The following is a 16,637-nucleotide window of genomic DNA, read 5'->3' as shown; positions in this document are numbered from 1 at the left end:
TCCATTCATATTTCCATCCCTCCTCAGCCTTCCTCTCCTCTGAAGACCCAGTGATGGTGGAGCTCAGTCAGAGAGCTGTTGAGGGACTGGTTAGGAAGAACACTTCTACAGCCAGAGAGGTGAGAGGTCACACATGGTTTAGATGGTAAATATTTATGTCCCCTTAGTGGTTCATCACGTAAGCAAACAGGAATATGTTCCATCATCTATGTTTATTTACATTAGTGCAAATTGTCAACTGATATTGGTGTAGTTTCTCACCCCTTTTGGCTGTATGAAAGTTAATTTCCCCTCAGACACACACATTTGTTCTTTGTTATTATGAAGGTCATTTGTGTCAAATGTACTTTTCCCCATTCATTCACCCTCTCTCTTTAAATTGTTTATGTATTGTCCGGTGGCTAGACTCAAATTCCGAACACAATGCCTTTCCTGGCAGATCTAAACCTAATGCAGTACATTGTGACTTTTGTGCATCCAGACCTACTGCAGCTTGGAGTACTAAACTCATATACAGTGCCTTGCGAAAGTATTCGGCCCCCTTGCACTTTGCGACCTTTTGCCACATTTCAGGCTTCAAACATAAAGATATAAAACTGTATTTTTTTGTGAAGAATCAACAACAAGTGGGACACAATCATGAAGTGGAACGACATTTATTGGATATTTCGAACTTTTTTAACAAATCAAAAACTGAAAAATTGGGCGTGCAAAATGATTCAGCCCCTTTACTTTCAGTGCAGCAAACTCTCTCCAGAAGTTCAGTGAGGATCTCTGAATGATCCAATGTTGACCTAAATGACTAATGATGATAAATACAATCCACCTGTGTGTAATCAAGTCTCCGTATAAATGCACCTGCACTGTGATAGTCTCAGAGGTCCGTTAAAAGCGCAGAGAGCATCATGAAGAACAAGGAACACACCAGGCAGGTCCGAGATACTGTTGTGAAGAAGTTTAAAGCCGGATTTGGATACAAAAAGATTTCCCAAGCTTTAAACATCCCAAGGAGTACTGTGCAAGCGATAATATTGAAATGGAAGGAGTATCAGACCACTGCAAATCTACCAAGACCTGGCCGTCCCTCTAAACTTTCAGCTCATACAAGGAGAAGACTGATCAGAGATGCAGCCAAGAGGCCCATGATCACTCTGGATGTGCAGAGATCTACAGCTGAGGTGGGAGACTCTGTCCATAGGACAACAATCAGTCGTATATTACACAAATCTGGCCTTTATGGAAGAGTGGCAAGAAGAAAGCCATTTCTTAAAGATATCCATAAAAAGTGTTGTTTAAAGTTTGCCACAAGCCACCTGGGAGACACACCAAACATGTGGAAGAAGGTGCTCTGGTCAGATGAAACCAAAATTGAACTTTTTGGCAACAATGCAAAACGTTATGTTTGGCGTAAAAGCAACACAGCTGAACACACCATCCCCACTGTCAAACATGGTGGTGGCAGCATCATGGTTTGGGCCTGCTTTTCTTCAGCAGGGACAGGGAAGATGGTTAAAATTGATGGGAAGATGGATGGAGCCAAATACAGGACCATTTCATACTAAGATGGACCAAGAGTCTGTTGATTGGTCAGTCATTGGGTCCATTTGTTTTGCAATATGTTCAAATCAAGCTTTATTTATACAGCACATTTCAGACATGGATGCAACACAATGGCTTCACAGGAAAAAACAATGAAAATAAAGAGAAATATTTAGTACACAACAAACATAAGAGGATAAAAAACAGAAGAATAACTGAAAGACTAATGAACATTAAGGAAATGCCTTTGATTAAAATATTAACAATTGGATGCAATAGCCAACCCAAAATATAAATTTGTTTTACTACATTGTTTGTTACGTTCCCCATAAAAAAAGTGTTGCTCAAACAGAAGAGGGAACTAACAAAGAGTCACTGACAACAACCACAACTAAACAGGTGGGGTTTTAGGAGGGGTTCTGAAAGACACAATGGGGGTGTCCCCTGAAAGTTGACCAGTAACAACTGGGACCTAAAAGACACCCACCATGAGACCCACTAAATCTGCCCAAGAAGAAGAAAACAAAAGAAAAACCCACACCAAACTTAAAGACAGGAAACAAACCAAAAAAGTGGCGCAACTAAAGGTGTTGACTCTCCACATCTATCAAAACAACTGGAACACTGTGCCAGACACTCTTAAATAGAACCTGGATCAGCTCAGATGAAACACCTGCCCACTAACAAGATGGACAAGCCAGCACAGGTTTAACACATACTGACGAAAGAGGTGACACCAATCAGTGCGTCCCACGTGCTAACGAGCTATTCGTGCCTCAAAACGTAAATGGAAAAACCAAAACCTGGAACACCTTCCCCCTTAAGACAACAAATAAATCCTATATTTTTGTTGGACAAGTTTGCTCACCACATACAGAAAAAACAACTTCCATTTCACATTATAATCAACTACAATGCTTCACCAATATAAACATGGTGTCTACTGGCTGTCAACAATTAAAAACAAGAAAAAACACTTCTAAATAACATAATAAAATAATATATTTTCTCCTTTTTCTTTCTATAGAATCCTAAAACTCACTAGCTTCTAGAACTAGCTCCTTAATATCTGTAGTAACTTTACCCCTCACTGCGGATCTTCTCTCTCTTTTCAGGGTTCACTCGATAGGCATGTTATAGGATCGGGGGCCCAGTCCCCAATGTCATGCTCTAGTACATTTGGGTTGGCACATCTGAGAATTATCCCTCATATTCTAAAAGCAGTGCAACAATGTCAATATAATTGTACCCAAAATAGTCAGTTGGTTGCATAAATAATTATGATTACTAACTGCTACAAGAAATGTAAATATATCAAAACCAAATGTACTACCCCTTTGTTAATATGTATTGGCAATAATTCACTTAATGGTGAGGCATGGAATAATAAAATATGTATCTTTTGTCAGGCTGAATGTTTGAAATATGAGGTGATTTGAGACATGCTTCTTCAAATTAGCATTTGAATGTTGTAAAGAAATACTGGTGTGATGTCAGATTGTTAATAAAATTGATTACAGACTAATTTTTCATACTGCGTCCATGTGTATAGGCTGCAAGTACGTTGAAATTAAGTCGTTTTCAAGTCATTCAAAAAAAAAAAAAAAACAGAAAATACATATTTTTAACTTTCAACTAAAACCGAACGTATTTTGGACTTCGGCCATAGTCTTCTTTTCAATGTCTTTTCAATTGCATTTTGCTAGGTGGGATATTTCATTGATTTCATTAAACAATTGCTTCATGTATGTATTTTCTGATGTTTGATCAGAAGTCTTTTATCTGAGAATTTCTTGTCACATTTATGACAGCTACAATATTTCCCCCCTGTGTGTGTTCTCTGGTGTATAGTCAGATACCCAGATGTACTAAAACTCTTCCCACATTGACCACAGCTATAAGGTTTCTCTCCTGTGTGTGTTCTCTGGTGCACTGTCAGATGGCCAGATTGAACAAAACTCTTCCCACATTGACCACAGCTGTAAGGTTTCTCTCCTGTGTGTGTTCTCTGGTGCACTGTCAGATCACTAGATTGACTAAAACTCTTCCCACATTGACCACAGCTATAAGGTTTCTCTCCTGTGTGTGTTCGGTGGTGTACAATTAGATGGCTAGATGTACCAAAACTCTTCCCACATTGATGACAGCTAAAAGGTTTCTCTCCTGTGTGTGTTCTCTGGTGTACAATTAGATGGCTAGATGTCGTACAACTCTTCCCACATTGATAACATATATAAGGTTTCTCTCCTGTGTGTATTCTCTGGTGCACAATCAGGCTTTCTGGTTGAGTAAAACTCTTCCCACATTGACTACAGCTATAAGGTTTCTTTCCTGTGTGTATTCTCTGGTGCACCATCAAGGAGTTTGACACAGTAAATTTCTTCCCACATTGATCACAGCTAAAAGGTTTCTCTCCTGTGTGTGTTCTCTGGTGTACAATTAGATGGCTAGATGTAGTACAACTTTTCCCACATTGATAACAGCTATAGGATTTATCTCCTGTGTGTGTTTTCTGGTGTGATTTCAGGCTGCTTGAATCAGTAAATCTCTTCCCACATTGATCACAGCCAAAAGATTTCTCTCCAGTGTGAATTCTTTGATGTATTTTAAGGTCTCCTGAAGAGTTGAATCTCTTCCCACAGTCAGAGCAGCAATGACATTTCTTCCCGGTGGGTCTCTGTTGGTGTTTCTTGAGGTGTTCTGATTTGGAGAGACTCTGATCTGCCTTGTCAGCTTCATGATGTTGTTGAGACTCCCCAGAGGACCCGAGATAATCAAGTCTCTCTCCTGTGTGAACAACAAAGTCAAACAGATGGTTAGAAGCCCACAACAACAAAAAATCCACTGTTTATTTGAGGTAAAAGGTGATGCCCAGAGTATACCCATGAAGTTGTACAACAATTGACGTCTGTTAAATTATTTGACAATTAAGACAGTCAAGTTAGCATCATTTTGTCTTGTTTTCACATTAGTGGTAACTAGAATTAAGTTAGTAAAGTTGTTGACATCCTAAGCAGTGCGCCAGATGACTTTTGGTCTCCAATATTGGCCACTTTCTGTTTGCTAAAATTGCGGCACGAGGGCGATACGCACACAATTTGATTGCAGAAACGCCTCCCTGTTATTGAGCAAAATTGGTGAGCGAAGATTTTAGTTTTCACAATGTCTCAGGAGTGCTACTCAAGGAAATTCACATTAAGATCTGTGCCTATTCACTAATTCACCACTGTGGGGGAAAACTCAGGGGAGTTCTCATAGGCTGACAGCAAAAAATAGCCTTCATTTGCAGGTTGCTTATGAGTGCATTTCACATTACTGTTGGATTATAATTGTGAGGCTCGTTTGAATGTCCTGCTGAATATAATGTTTATGTTATTGTTGCAAATCAACTGGGGTAGGGGGCAGTATTGGGTAGCTTGGATGAAAAACGTGCCCAAATTAAGCTGCCTGCTACTCAGCCGTAAAAGCTAGAATATGCATATGTACTATATATAATGTAGTAATCTATATAATAATAATAATTATAATCTATATAATTAGTACATTTGGATAGAAAACTCTCTGAAGTTTCTAAAACTGTTTGAATGATGTATGTGAGTATAACAGAACTCATATGGCAGGCAAAAACCTGAGAAAAAAATCCAACCAGGAAGTGGGAAATCTGAGGTTTGAAGTTTTTCAACTCAGCCCCTATTGAAGATACCATGGGATATTAGTTATGTTTCACTTCCCAAGGCTTCCACTAGATATCAACAGGATTTAGAAACAGTTTTGAGGATTCTACAGTAAAGGAGGGGCTCATAAGGGCTCTTTGAGTGAGTGGTCTGGCAGAGTGCCACAGCCTCGGTTTGGCGCGCTCACGTGAAAGGTAGCTACGTTCCACTTCATTTGTACAGACTGTAAACTCAGATTTTTTTATATAAATATTAACTTTATTAAACAAAACATACATGTATTGTGTAACATGAAGTCCTATGAGTGTCATCTGATGAAGATCATCAGAGGTTAGTGATTCATTTTATCTCTATTTCTGCTTTTTGTGATTCCTCTCTTTGGCTGGAAAAATGGCTGTGTTTTTCAGTGGCTTGGTGGAGACCTAACAATCGTTTGTGGTGCTTTCGCTGGTAAATCCTTTTTGAAATCAGACACTGTGGCTGGATTAATGAGAATTGTATCTTTAAAATGGTGTAAAATACTAGTATGCTTGAGGAATTGTAATTATGAGATTTTTGTTGTTTTGAATTTGGTGCCCTGCACTTTCACTGGCTGTTGCGGGGGGGGGGGGGGGGGGGGGGGGGGTTTCGCTAGGGGAACGTGGTTCCCAGTCCTTGACAGGTTTTAATACTTAAAAAAACACATAAAATGCTATTTGGCTAGCTTTGCCATCAGCCTGACAATGAGTGTTTGTCTACTAAGTGTTAACCGAATTGGACCCATAACTTCATCTAACAACAACACAGACCTACTGTAGGAGCCATAACTTCACCTAATATTAACATAGACCTACTGTAGGACCCATAACTTCAACTAACAACAACAGACCTACTGTAGGACCCATAACTTAACAACAACATAGACCTACTGTAGGACCCATAACTTAACATAACAACAACATAGACCTACTGTAGGACCCATGACTTCACCTCACATTAACAAAGACCTACTGTAGGACCCACAACTTCACCTAACAACATAAACCTACTGTAGGACCCCTAACTTCACCTAACAACATAAACCTACTGTAGGACCCCCTAACTTCACCTAACAACATAAACCTATTGTAGGACCCATAACTTCACCTAACAATAACATAGACCTACTGTAGAACCCATAACTTCACCTAACAATAACATAGACCAACTGTAGAACCCATAACTTCACCTAACAATAACATATACCTACTGTAGGACTCATCATTTCAACTAAGAACATAGACCTAATGTAGGAACCATAACTTCACCTAACAACAATATAGCACAACTGTAGGACCCATAACTTCACCTAACATAGACCTACTGTAGGACCCCATAACTTCACCTAACAACAACATAGACCTACTGTATAACCCATGACTTCACCTCACAATAACAAAGACCTACTGTAGGACCCACAACTTCACCTAACAACAAAAACCTACTGTAGAACCCATAACTTTACCTGACAATAACATAGACCTACTGTAAGGACCATAACCTCAACTAAGAACAACATAGACCTACTGTAGGACCCATAACGTCACCTAACAACAACATAGACCTACTGTAGGACCCATAACTTCACCGAACAACAAATAGACCTACTGTAGGACCCCATAACTTTACCTAACAATAACATAGACCTACTGTAGAACCCATAAATTCACCTAACAATAACATAGATCTGCTGTAGGACTCATAGCTTTAACTAACAACAACATAGACCTTCTGTAGGAGCCATAACTTCACCTAACAACAACAAAGAACAACTGTAGGACCCATAACGTCACCTGACAACAACATAGATCTACTGTAGGAGCCATAACTTCACCTAACAATAACTGTGGAAGGACCACCAGAGGGCAGGCTGGGCTCACGGATAGTAGCCCAACAAGGCATGGGAGACAAGGTAACCAGAGGCAATTAAGCACAGCTGACGGTACTAATGACATATTCTCCTTCCCCTATAAGAGAGAGAATGGAACCAGCAGAGAGAAGAGGGGAAAACTATCTTTGGAAGATGGCCACCGAGACAGAGGAGCTATCCAGGAAGAACCACTAAGACGGTGACAATCCCGTGACTTTTGTTGTAGTTTAAAGATAATCCTATTGTGTTCCTGTTTCATCTGGAGAAGAAGATGTATGTTTTTCCTTGGAAGATTTCCATTGATTATGTTGGAGTGTTTGTGTTGACCAAATGCCCTCAATAGAGAACTGTGTTCAAGAAAACCTACTCTTGACTCGTTTATTCCACCTTCCCGCTTTAGAGTGATGCCCAATTACTTTTTTTATTTATTTATTTTTTTTATTTTACCTTTATTTAACCAGGTAGGCAAGTTGAGAACAAGTTCTCATTTACAATTGCGACCTGGCCAAGATAAAGCAAAGCAGTTCGACAGATACAACAACACAGAGTTACACATGGAGTAAAACAAACATACAGTCAATAATAAAGTATAAACAAGTCTATATACAATGTGAGCAAATGAGGTGAGAAGGGAGGTAAAGGCAAAAAAAGGCCTTGGTGGCAAGGTAAATACAATATAGCAAGTAAAACACTGGAATGGTAGTTTTGCAATGGAAGAATGTGCAAAGTAGAAATAAAAATAATGGGGTGCAAAGGAGCAAAATAAATAAATAAATTAAATACAGTTGGGAAAGAGGTAGTTGATAGGGCTAAATTATATGTGGGCTATGTACAGGTGCAGTAATCTGTGAGCTGCTCTGACAGTTGGTGCTTAAAGCTAGTGAGGGAGATAAGTGTTTCCAGTTTCAGAGATTTTTGTAGTTCGTTCCAGTCATTGGCAGCAGAGAACTGGAAAGAGAGGCGGCCAAAGAAAGAATTGGTTTTGGGGGTGACTAGAGAGATATACCTGCTGGAGCGTGTGCTACAGGTGGGAGATGCTATGGTGACCAGCGAGCTGAGATAAGGGGGGACTTTACCTAGCAGGGTCTTGTAGATGACATGGAGCCAGTGGGTTTGGCGACGAGTATGAAGCGAGGGCCAGCCAACGAGAGCGTACAGGTCGCAATGGTGGGTAGTGTATGGGGCTTTGGTGACAAAACGGATTGCACTGTGATAGACTGCATCCAGTTTGTTGAGTAGGGTATTGGAGGCTATTTTGTAAATTACATCGCCAAAGTCGAGGATTGGTAGGATGGTCAGTTTTACAAGGGTATGTTTGGCAGCATGAGTGAAGGATGCTTTGTTGCGAAATAGGAAGCCAATTCTAGATTTAACTTTGGATTGGAGATGTTTGATATGGGTCTGGAAGGAGAGTTTACAGTCTAACCAGACACCTAAGTATTTGTAGTTGTCCACGTATTCTAAGTCAGAGCCGTCCAGAGTAGTGATGTTGGACAGGCGGGTAGGTGCAGGTAGTGATCGGTTGAAGAGCATGCATTTAGTTTTACTTGTATTTAAGAGCAGTTGGAGGCTACGGAAGGAGAGTTGTATGGCATTGAAGCTTGCCTGGAGGGTTGTTAACACAGTGTCCAAAGAAGGGCCGGAAGTATACAGAATGGTGTCATCTGCGTAGAGGTGGATCAGAGACTCACCAGCAGCAAGAGCGACCTCATTGATGTATACAGAGAAGAGAGTCGGTCCAAGAATTGAACCCTGTGGCACCCCCATAGAGACTGCCAGAGGTCCGGACAACAGACCCTCAGATTTGACACACTGAACTCTATCAGAGAAGTAGTTGGTGAACCAGGCGAGGCAATCATTTGAGAAACCAAGGCTGTTGAGTCTGCCGATGAGGATGTGGTGATTGACAGAGTCGAAAGCCTTGGCCAGATCAATGAATACGGCTGCACAGTAATGTTTCTTATCGATGGCGGTTAAGATATCGTTTAGGACCTTGAGCGTGGCTGAGGTGCACCCATGACCAGCTCTGAAACCAGATTGCATAGCAGAGAAGGTATGGTGAGATTCAAAATGGTCGGTAATCTGTTTGTTGACTTGGCTTTCGAAGACCTTAGAAAGGCATGGTAGGATAGATATAGGTCTGTAGCAGTTTGGGTCAAGAGTGTCCCCCCCTTTGAAGAGGGGGATGACCGCAGCTGCTTTCCAATCTTTGGGAATCTCAGACGACACGAAAGAGAGGTTGAACAGGCTAGTAATAGGGGTGGCAACAATTTCGGCAGATAATTTTAGAAAGAAAGGGTCCAGATTGTCTAGCCCGGCTGATTTGTAGGGGTCCAGATTTTGCAGCTCTTTCAGAACATCAGCTGAATGGATTTGGGAGAAGGAGAAATGGGGAAGGCTTGGGCGAGTTGCTGTTGGGGGTGCAGTGCTGTTGACAGGGGTAGGAGTAGCCAGGTGGAAAGCATGGCCAGCAGTAGAAAAATGCTTATTGAAATTTTCAATTATGGTGGATTTATCAGTGGTGACAGTGTTTCCTATCTTCAGTGCAGTGGGCAGCTGGGAGGAGGTGTTCTTATTCTCCATGGACTTTACAGTGTCCCAGAACTTTTTTGAGTTAGTGTTGCAAGAAGCAAATTTCTGCTTGAAAAAGCTAGCCTTGGCTTTTCTAACTGCCTGTGTATAATGGTTTCTAGCTTCCCTGAACAGCTGCATATCACGGGGGCTGTTCGATGCTAATGCAGAACGCCATAGGACGTTTTTGTGTTGATTAAGGGCAGTCAGGTCTGGGGAGAACCAAGGGCTATATCTGTTCCTGGTTCTAAATTTCTAGAATGGGGCATGTTTATTTAAGATGGTTAGGAAGGCATTTTTAAAAAATATCCAGGCATCCTCTACTGACGGGATGAGGTCAATATCCTTCCAGGATACCCCGGCCAGGTCGATTAGAAAGGCCTGCTCGCTGAAGTGTTTCAGGGAGCGTTTTACAGTGATGAGAGGAGGTCGTTTAACCGCTGACCCATTACGGATGCAGGCAATGAGGCAGTGATCGCTGAGATCTTGGTTGAAGACAGCAGAGGTGTATTTAGAGGGGAAGTTGGTTAGGATGATATCTATGAGGGTGCCCGTGTTTAAGGCTTTGGGGAGGTACCTGGTAGGTTCATTGATAATTTGTGTGAGATTGAGGGCATCAAGTTTAGATTGTAGGATGGCTGGGGTGTTAAGCATGTTCCAGTTTAGGTCGCCTAGCAGCACGAGCTCTGAAGATAGATGGGGGGCAATCAGTTCACATATGGTGTCCAGAGCACAGCTGGGGGCAGAGGGTGGTCTATAGCAGGCGGCAACGGTGAGAGACTTGTTTTTAGAAAGGTGGATTTTTAAAAGTAGAAGTTCAAATTGTTTGGGTACAGACCTGGATAGTAGGACAGAACTCTGCAGGCTATCTTTGCAGTAAATTGCAACACCGCCCCCTTTGGCAGTTCTATCTTGTCTGAAAATGTTGTAGTTTGGAATTAAAATGTCTGAATTTTTGGTGGTCTTCCTAAGCCAGGATTCAGACACAGCTAGAACATCCGGGTTGGCAGAGTGTGCTAAAGCAGTGAATAGAACAAACTTAGGGAGGAGGCTTCTAATGTTAACATGCATGAAACCAAGGCTATTACGGTTACAGAAGTCGTCAAAAGAGAGCGCCTGGGGAATAGGAGTGGAGCTAGGCACTGCAGGGCCTGGATTCACCTCTACATCGCCAGAGGAACATAGGAGGAGTAGAATAAGGGTGCGACTAAAAGCAATAAGAATTGGTCGTCTAGAACGTCTGGAACAGAGAGTAAAAGGAGGTTTCTGGGGGCGATAAAATAGAATCAAGGTATAATGTACAGACAAAGGTAAGGTAGGATGTGAATACAGTGGAGGTAAACCTAGGTATTGAGTGATGAAGAGAGAGATATTGTCTCTAGAAACATCATTGAAACCAGGAGATGTCATTGCATGTGTGGGTGGTGGAACTAATAGGTTGGATAAGGTATAGTGAGCAGGACTAGAGGCTCTACAGTGAAATAAGCCAATAAACACTAACCAGAACAGCAATGGACAAGACATATTGACATTAAGGAGAGGCATGCTTAGTCGAGTGATCAAAAGGGTCCAGTGAGTGGAGAGGTTGGTTTAGGGTCACGGCGATTTAGACAGCTAGCCAAGCCAACCGGTAGCAAGCTAGCATAGGATGGAGTCTGTTGTTAGCCACCTCTTGCGTTCGGTCAGTAGATTAGTGGGGTTCCGTGTGGTAGAGGGGATTAATCCAAATCACACAACAACAAAAATAAGAACAATAGATATAGTTATAGAGGCCCGAGAAGAAAACATAATAATTCAAATAAATAAATTGTCCGATTGTCTATTCAGATAGCAGCCGGAAAGACAGCTAACGGTTAGCGGGCCGCAGATGGGCGTTCCGGTAACGTCGCGACAGAGGAGCCAGCCGGATCTCCTTCAGGTAGATAACGTCGGCAGTCCGGTTGTGAAGGCCCGGTGGGGCTCCGCGTAGGCAGTGAAACGGGTCCGGATAGGTGACTGCAGCCCAGGAGTGAATGATGGAACTCAGGCGTGATTGACGGAGCTGGCTAGCACCGGAACAATCGATGTTTGCTCCGGAATCGACGAAAGCCGACTGTCACACGGATAGCAGCTAGCTAGCTGTGAGATCCGGGTATGAATGTCCAGAGAGCAGTTGAAATCCAGGGACATGGAGAGAAAAATTGGTCCGGTATGTTCCGTTCCGAGCCGCGCTGCGCCGTACAAAACTGGCGATAGATTTTCGATAGATTTTCGAACTAAAGGACAGCCGATGACCACAAACCGTGGTTAGCTTCTGATTAGCTTCTGGGCTAGCTCCTGGCTAGCTTCTGGCTAGTTTCTGGCCAGCCTCCTGGAGTTTCTGGCTAGCTTCCTGAAGGATTGCAGATCTGAGGTAAATAATACTTTTTTATAAATATAAATTGGTGAGGCTGGTTGCAGGAGAGTGTTTAGAAGATGAGTTGATGGAAAATAAAAATAAAATGTATGTGAAAAAAGTTGTAAATATATATATATACAGGACACGACAAGACGAGGACAAAAGACGTCTGAACTGCTATGCGATCTTAGATGATTTTGATGACTTGGTGACTTGATTTTGATGACTTGGTCCGCTCACATAACATAGAGCTAATATAGGACCCAGAACTTCACCTAACAACAACATAGATCGACTGTAGGACTCATAGCTTCAACTAACAACACAGACCTACTGTAGGACCCATAACTTCAACTAACATAGACCTACTGTAGGACCCCATAACTTCACCTAACAATAACATAGACCTACTGTAGGAGCCATAACATCATCTAACAACAACATAGATCTACTGTAGGACCCATGACTTCACCTCACAATAACAAAGACCTACTGTAGGACTCAAAACTTCAACTAAGAACAACAGACCTACTGTAGGACCCATAACTTCAGCTAAAAACAACATAGACCTACTGTAGGACCCATAACAATAACATAGACCTACTGTAGGACCCATGACTTCACCTCACAATAACAAAGACCTACTGTAGAACCCACAACTTCATCTAACAACATAAACCTACTGTAGGACACTCTTGACCCAAACTGCTACAGACCTATATCTATCCTACCATGCCTTTCTAAGGTCTTCGAAAGCCAAGTCAACAAACAGATTACCGACCATTTCGAATCTCACCATACCTTCTCTGCTATGCAATCTGGTTTCAGAGCTGGTCATGGGTGCACCTCAGCCACGCTCAAGGTCCTAAACGATATCTTAACCGCCATCGATAAGAAACATTACTGTGCAGCCATATTCATTGATCTGGCCAAGGCTTTCGACTCTGTCAATCACCACATCCTCATCGGCAGACTCGGCAGCCTTGGTTTCTCATATATAGACTTGTTTATACTGTATTATTGACTGTATGTTTGTTTTACTCCATGTGTAACTCTGTGTCGTTGTATGTGTCGAACTGCTTTGCTTTATCTTGGCCAGGTCGCAATTGTAAATGAGAACTTGTTCTCAACTTGCCTACCTGGTTAAATAAAGGTGAAATAAATAAATAAATAGCTTCAACTAACAACAACATAGACCTACTTTAGGACCCATAACTTCACCTAACAACACCTAGGTATATGTTGTTAGGTGAAGTTATGGGGTCCTACAGTAGGTCTACGTTGTTGTTAGGTGAAGTTATGGGCTCCTACAGTAGGTCTATGTTGTTGTTAGGTGAAGTTATGGGTCCTACAGTAATGTCTGTTGTTGTTAGGTGAAGTTATGGCTCCTACAGTAGGTCTATGTTGTTGTTAGGTGAAGTTATGGGTCCTACAGTAATGTCTGTTGTTGTTAGGTGAAGTTATGGCTCCTACAGTAGGTCTATGTTATTAGGTGAAGTCATGGGGTCCTACCCATAACTTCACCTAACAACAACATAGACCTACTGTAGGACCCAAAACTTCACCTAACAACATATACCTAGGTCTATGTTATTGTTAGGTGAAGTTATGGGTTCTACAGTAGGTGTATGTTATTGCTAGGTGAAGTTATGGGTCTTACAGTAGGTCTATGTTGTTGTTAGTCCTAATGTAGAACCCATAACTCCACCTAACAATAACATAGACCTAATGTAGGACCCATAACGTCACCTATGTTGTTGTTAGATGAAGTTAGGGGTTCTACAGTAGGTCTATGTTGTTAGGTGAAGTTATGGGGTCCTACACTAGGTCTATGCTGTTGTTAGGTGAAGTTATGGGTCCTACAGTAGGTCTATGTTGTTCGGTAAAGTCATGGGGTCCTACCCATAACTTCACCTAACAACAACATAGACCTACTGTAAGGACCCAAAACTTCACCTAACAACATAGACCTACTGTTGGACCCATAACTTCACCTAACAATAACATAGACCTACTGTAGAACCCACCCACCAACTAGAACCTGCCCACCAACTATAAACATCAATTTGTTAGGGATGTTGGAACCAACGTGGAGCACGGCATAACTGTATTTACCAGAGTAATGAATGAAGAACAACTTTGGTTGTTGTTGCATGTCGTGATGTTTGTCATGCGACTGGCATTCAGAAAATGATTTCCTGGATCAGCTGATGATAGTTGAACATGTGACAACTAAATAGCTACAGTATTAAGAATGTCTAATTATTGAAGAACGACGTTAATGACGGTATCCATGTGGGTGTTGTCAATAAAGTTAAGGTGACTCTCGGTTTGAATCATTGGATTTAGCAAACTCTGAAATGTAGGATTTCTGTGCCCATGAAGACTGTTTTCCCAGCGTAACATAAAGAGACAATAAATGTTACGTAGGTAGAGTGCATTTAAGAGATCTGAATACAAGAAAACTGTCCGACAGCAAGATCCAGTATTTAAGTTAATCATATGACAAACGTAACGTTATGACTATAACTACTGTTCCCTGAAGGAAGTGCAACCTACTATTAAATACGCCCCTCGCTGGAAGCCCCGCCTTCCACAGGTGATGAGCGTGAGGCTCGGATTTATTCCTTCAATTTAATACCGCTCTTTCCCTCCTTCAGGGAACAGTAATTATAGTCATAAAGTCACGCTCCCTTTCAGTCGGTCAACTTCGGTACAACATTGTATTGGGAAATACAATCACTCCTCATGCCGACCCAAACGGATACTAAATGAAGTGGCCTATGGCAGACCACCCAGACCTGATCCCGCAAGATACGTCAGTTTTGTCAATTTATTCATTGTCTTTTGTTTGAAACACTCCTGTCAATGTTGAGTAAGGACGCACACCTGATTACCCATATAGAAGTAGGACTAGTCTACCTGTCCTGCGCACAAATGTAGGCCTATAAATGTGCCCCGACCAGAAACCAAAACATAAGTTTGTATCTCCAACCCTCAAAACTGTAAATAAATAAATAAAATGTGTAGCCTGGATGTCAGACCCCCAACCCTCCAAACTGTAAATAAATAAATAAAATGTATAGCCTTGAAATCTTGCTCAAAACTATCATTTTGACCTTATGGATGGCCAGTCCTTGTATTCATAGTGTAGTGAATTCAGGGGGTAGCCCTGAGCTGAACTCAAACCTGGGTCCAGTGACTGTCAAGCCAACACCTTATAACTGTTACGCCAAGATGTCTGAACTTCTTGATGAGGTCGCTAGGTTTTGGGTTATGGTTGCTACAATAGCTACACTTCTCGGGGCGGCAGGGTAGCCTAGTGGTTAGAGCGTTGGACTAGTAACCGGAAGGTTACCCCCGAGCTGACAAGGTACAAATCTGTCATTCTGCCCCTGAACAGGCATTTAACCCACTGTCATTGAAAATAAGAATTTGTTCTTAACTGACTTGCCTAGTTAAATAAAGTCTATTGGGAGCCATTTTGTTGCTGTTTAAACCTTAAGTTGTCCCCTTAAAAAAGCCACAAAAATCTATCTGCAGTTGAAACATAACAAAGCTGTCATTCCACCACTGTTTTGGTAAAAAGATGATGGGGTTGGAGAAATGTAACTACTCTCAAATTCATAGACAGACCTATGGATGCAAGGACTGACTATCCATGATATCAATATTATAGATTTGACCATGTTGAGGCTATACAGTGTTGATTTACATTGTTTCTAAACATTGGAGTAAAAAAAAAGCTTATTTGGGGTTCTGATGGGGTACAACAGGTGAACTAAGCTCATGAGGCATGTGTTATATTCTTCAAGAATCAATGGCTAGAAATAAATCATTTAAAAGTCCAAATATGGATGTAACAATTGCAGATTTCCGCTTTAACACCACACATCAGTTCAACAACTGCAGAGTTTGTGCCTCTGTATTTAAGACTGTACTTACTAGTATTAACCAGGCCCCGGTTTCCAAAAACCATTTTATGGTTAAATTCATCGTTAGAACCACTGGCCTTAAGATGCCTTTGGGAAACCGGGCCCAGATATCCAGTTTCCTCCTCCTCCTTTATGGATGTGAAGGTCATCTCCCCATCCTCCTCTTTCACTCCATAAACTGCATCCTCCTCTTTCTCGGCCGCCTCTTCTTTTACTGTAACATCCTCTTCCTCCTCTTTCACTCTGAACGCATCTTCCTCTTCTTTCACTGAAACATCTTTCTCTTCTTCTTCTTCTTTCACAGTCTCATCCTCTACTTGTTTTTGTTTTGTAACATCCTCCTCTTCCACGAGAGTTTCTTTCTCTGTCCAGCAGGCCTCGTCTTCTTTAGCAGGAGGAGAGTAGCTTAGTAAGCTCATGGTCGGGGATGTTAGCTAGTTAGCATTAGCAACTAGACTAGTGCTAATTTAACCAGCCAGCTAGCTACTTACAACGTAAATATTAAATTAAATGGGGTAGCTAGTTGTTTCCACATAAGTATGTTTAAATCATAGTGGCAAATAAACCACGAAATTGTCTAAAGAACTCGAATGTTCCGAATTTGTTGGCTAGCGAGCTACCAAGGTGGCTGCAGTTGTTGAAGAAGCGTTCCG

At 41.6% G+C, this 16,637-nt stretch overlaps 2 protein-coding genes across 2 annotated transcripts in view; one reads left to right on the top strand and one right to left on the bottom strand.

The window, feature by feature from the left end:
* Positions 1–7,440, top strand: part of LOC110521976 (uncharacterized) — a 24,781-nt gene extending 17,341 nt beyond the window's left edge. Inside the window, exon 2 of the mRNA XM_090232280.1 lies at positions 7,206–7,440. Within this exon, the coding sequence (XP_090088406.1) occupies positions 7,206–7,315 (110 nt within the window). The 3' untranslated portion in view covers positions 7,316–7,440. The remainder of the gene's footprint in view (positions 1–7,205) is intronic.
* LOC110521977 (uncharacterized) lies at positions 1,604–16,637 on the bottom strand. The gene is made up of 2 exons (XM_036975489.2): positions 15,995–16,637; positions 1,604–4,326 (listed from the first exon to the last, which is right to left on the bottom strand). Exons 1-2 carry the CDS (start codon positions 16,401–16,403, stop codon positions 3,281–3,283), a joined length of 1,455 nt encoding a protein of 484 aa, XP_036831384.2. The 5' UTR covers positions 16,404–16,637; the 3' UTR covers positions 1,604–3,280.

This window comes from Oncorhynchus mykiss, chromosome 4 (assembly GCF_057628025.1).
Source record: "Oncorhynchus mykiss isolate SJ-2025 chromosome 4, ASM5762802v1, whole genome shotgun sequence".
NCBI lineage: Eukaryota > Metazoa > Chordata > Actinopteri > Salmoniformes > Salmonidae > Oncorhynchus > Oncorhynchus mykiss.
Note: the sequence above shows the minus strand (reverse complement) of the source record. Positions and strands in the feature narration are given on the sequence as shown.

Bases quoted from the DNA above. Each gene is read 5' to 3' on its own strand.
- LOC110521977 (XM_036975489.2), bottom strand. From the start codon at position 16,403: ATGAGCTTACTAAGCTACTCTCCTCCTGCTAAAGAAGACGAGGCCTGC. The intron at 4,327-15,994 runs GTAAGTACAGTC...TTGTTCACACAG, and splicing joins CCGGGGCCTGGTTAATACTA to GAGAGAGACTTGATTATCTC.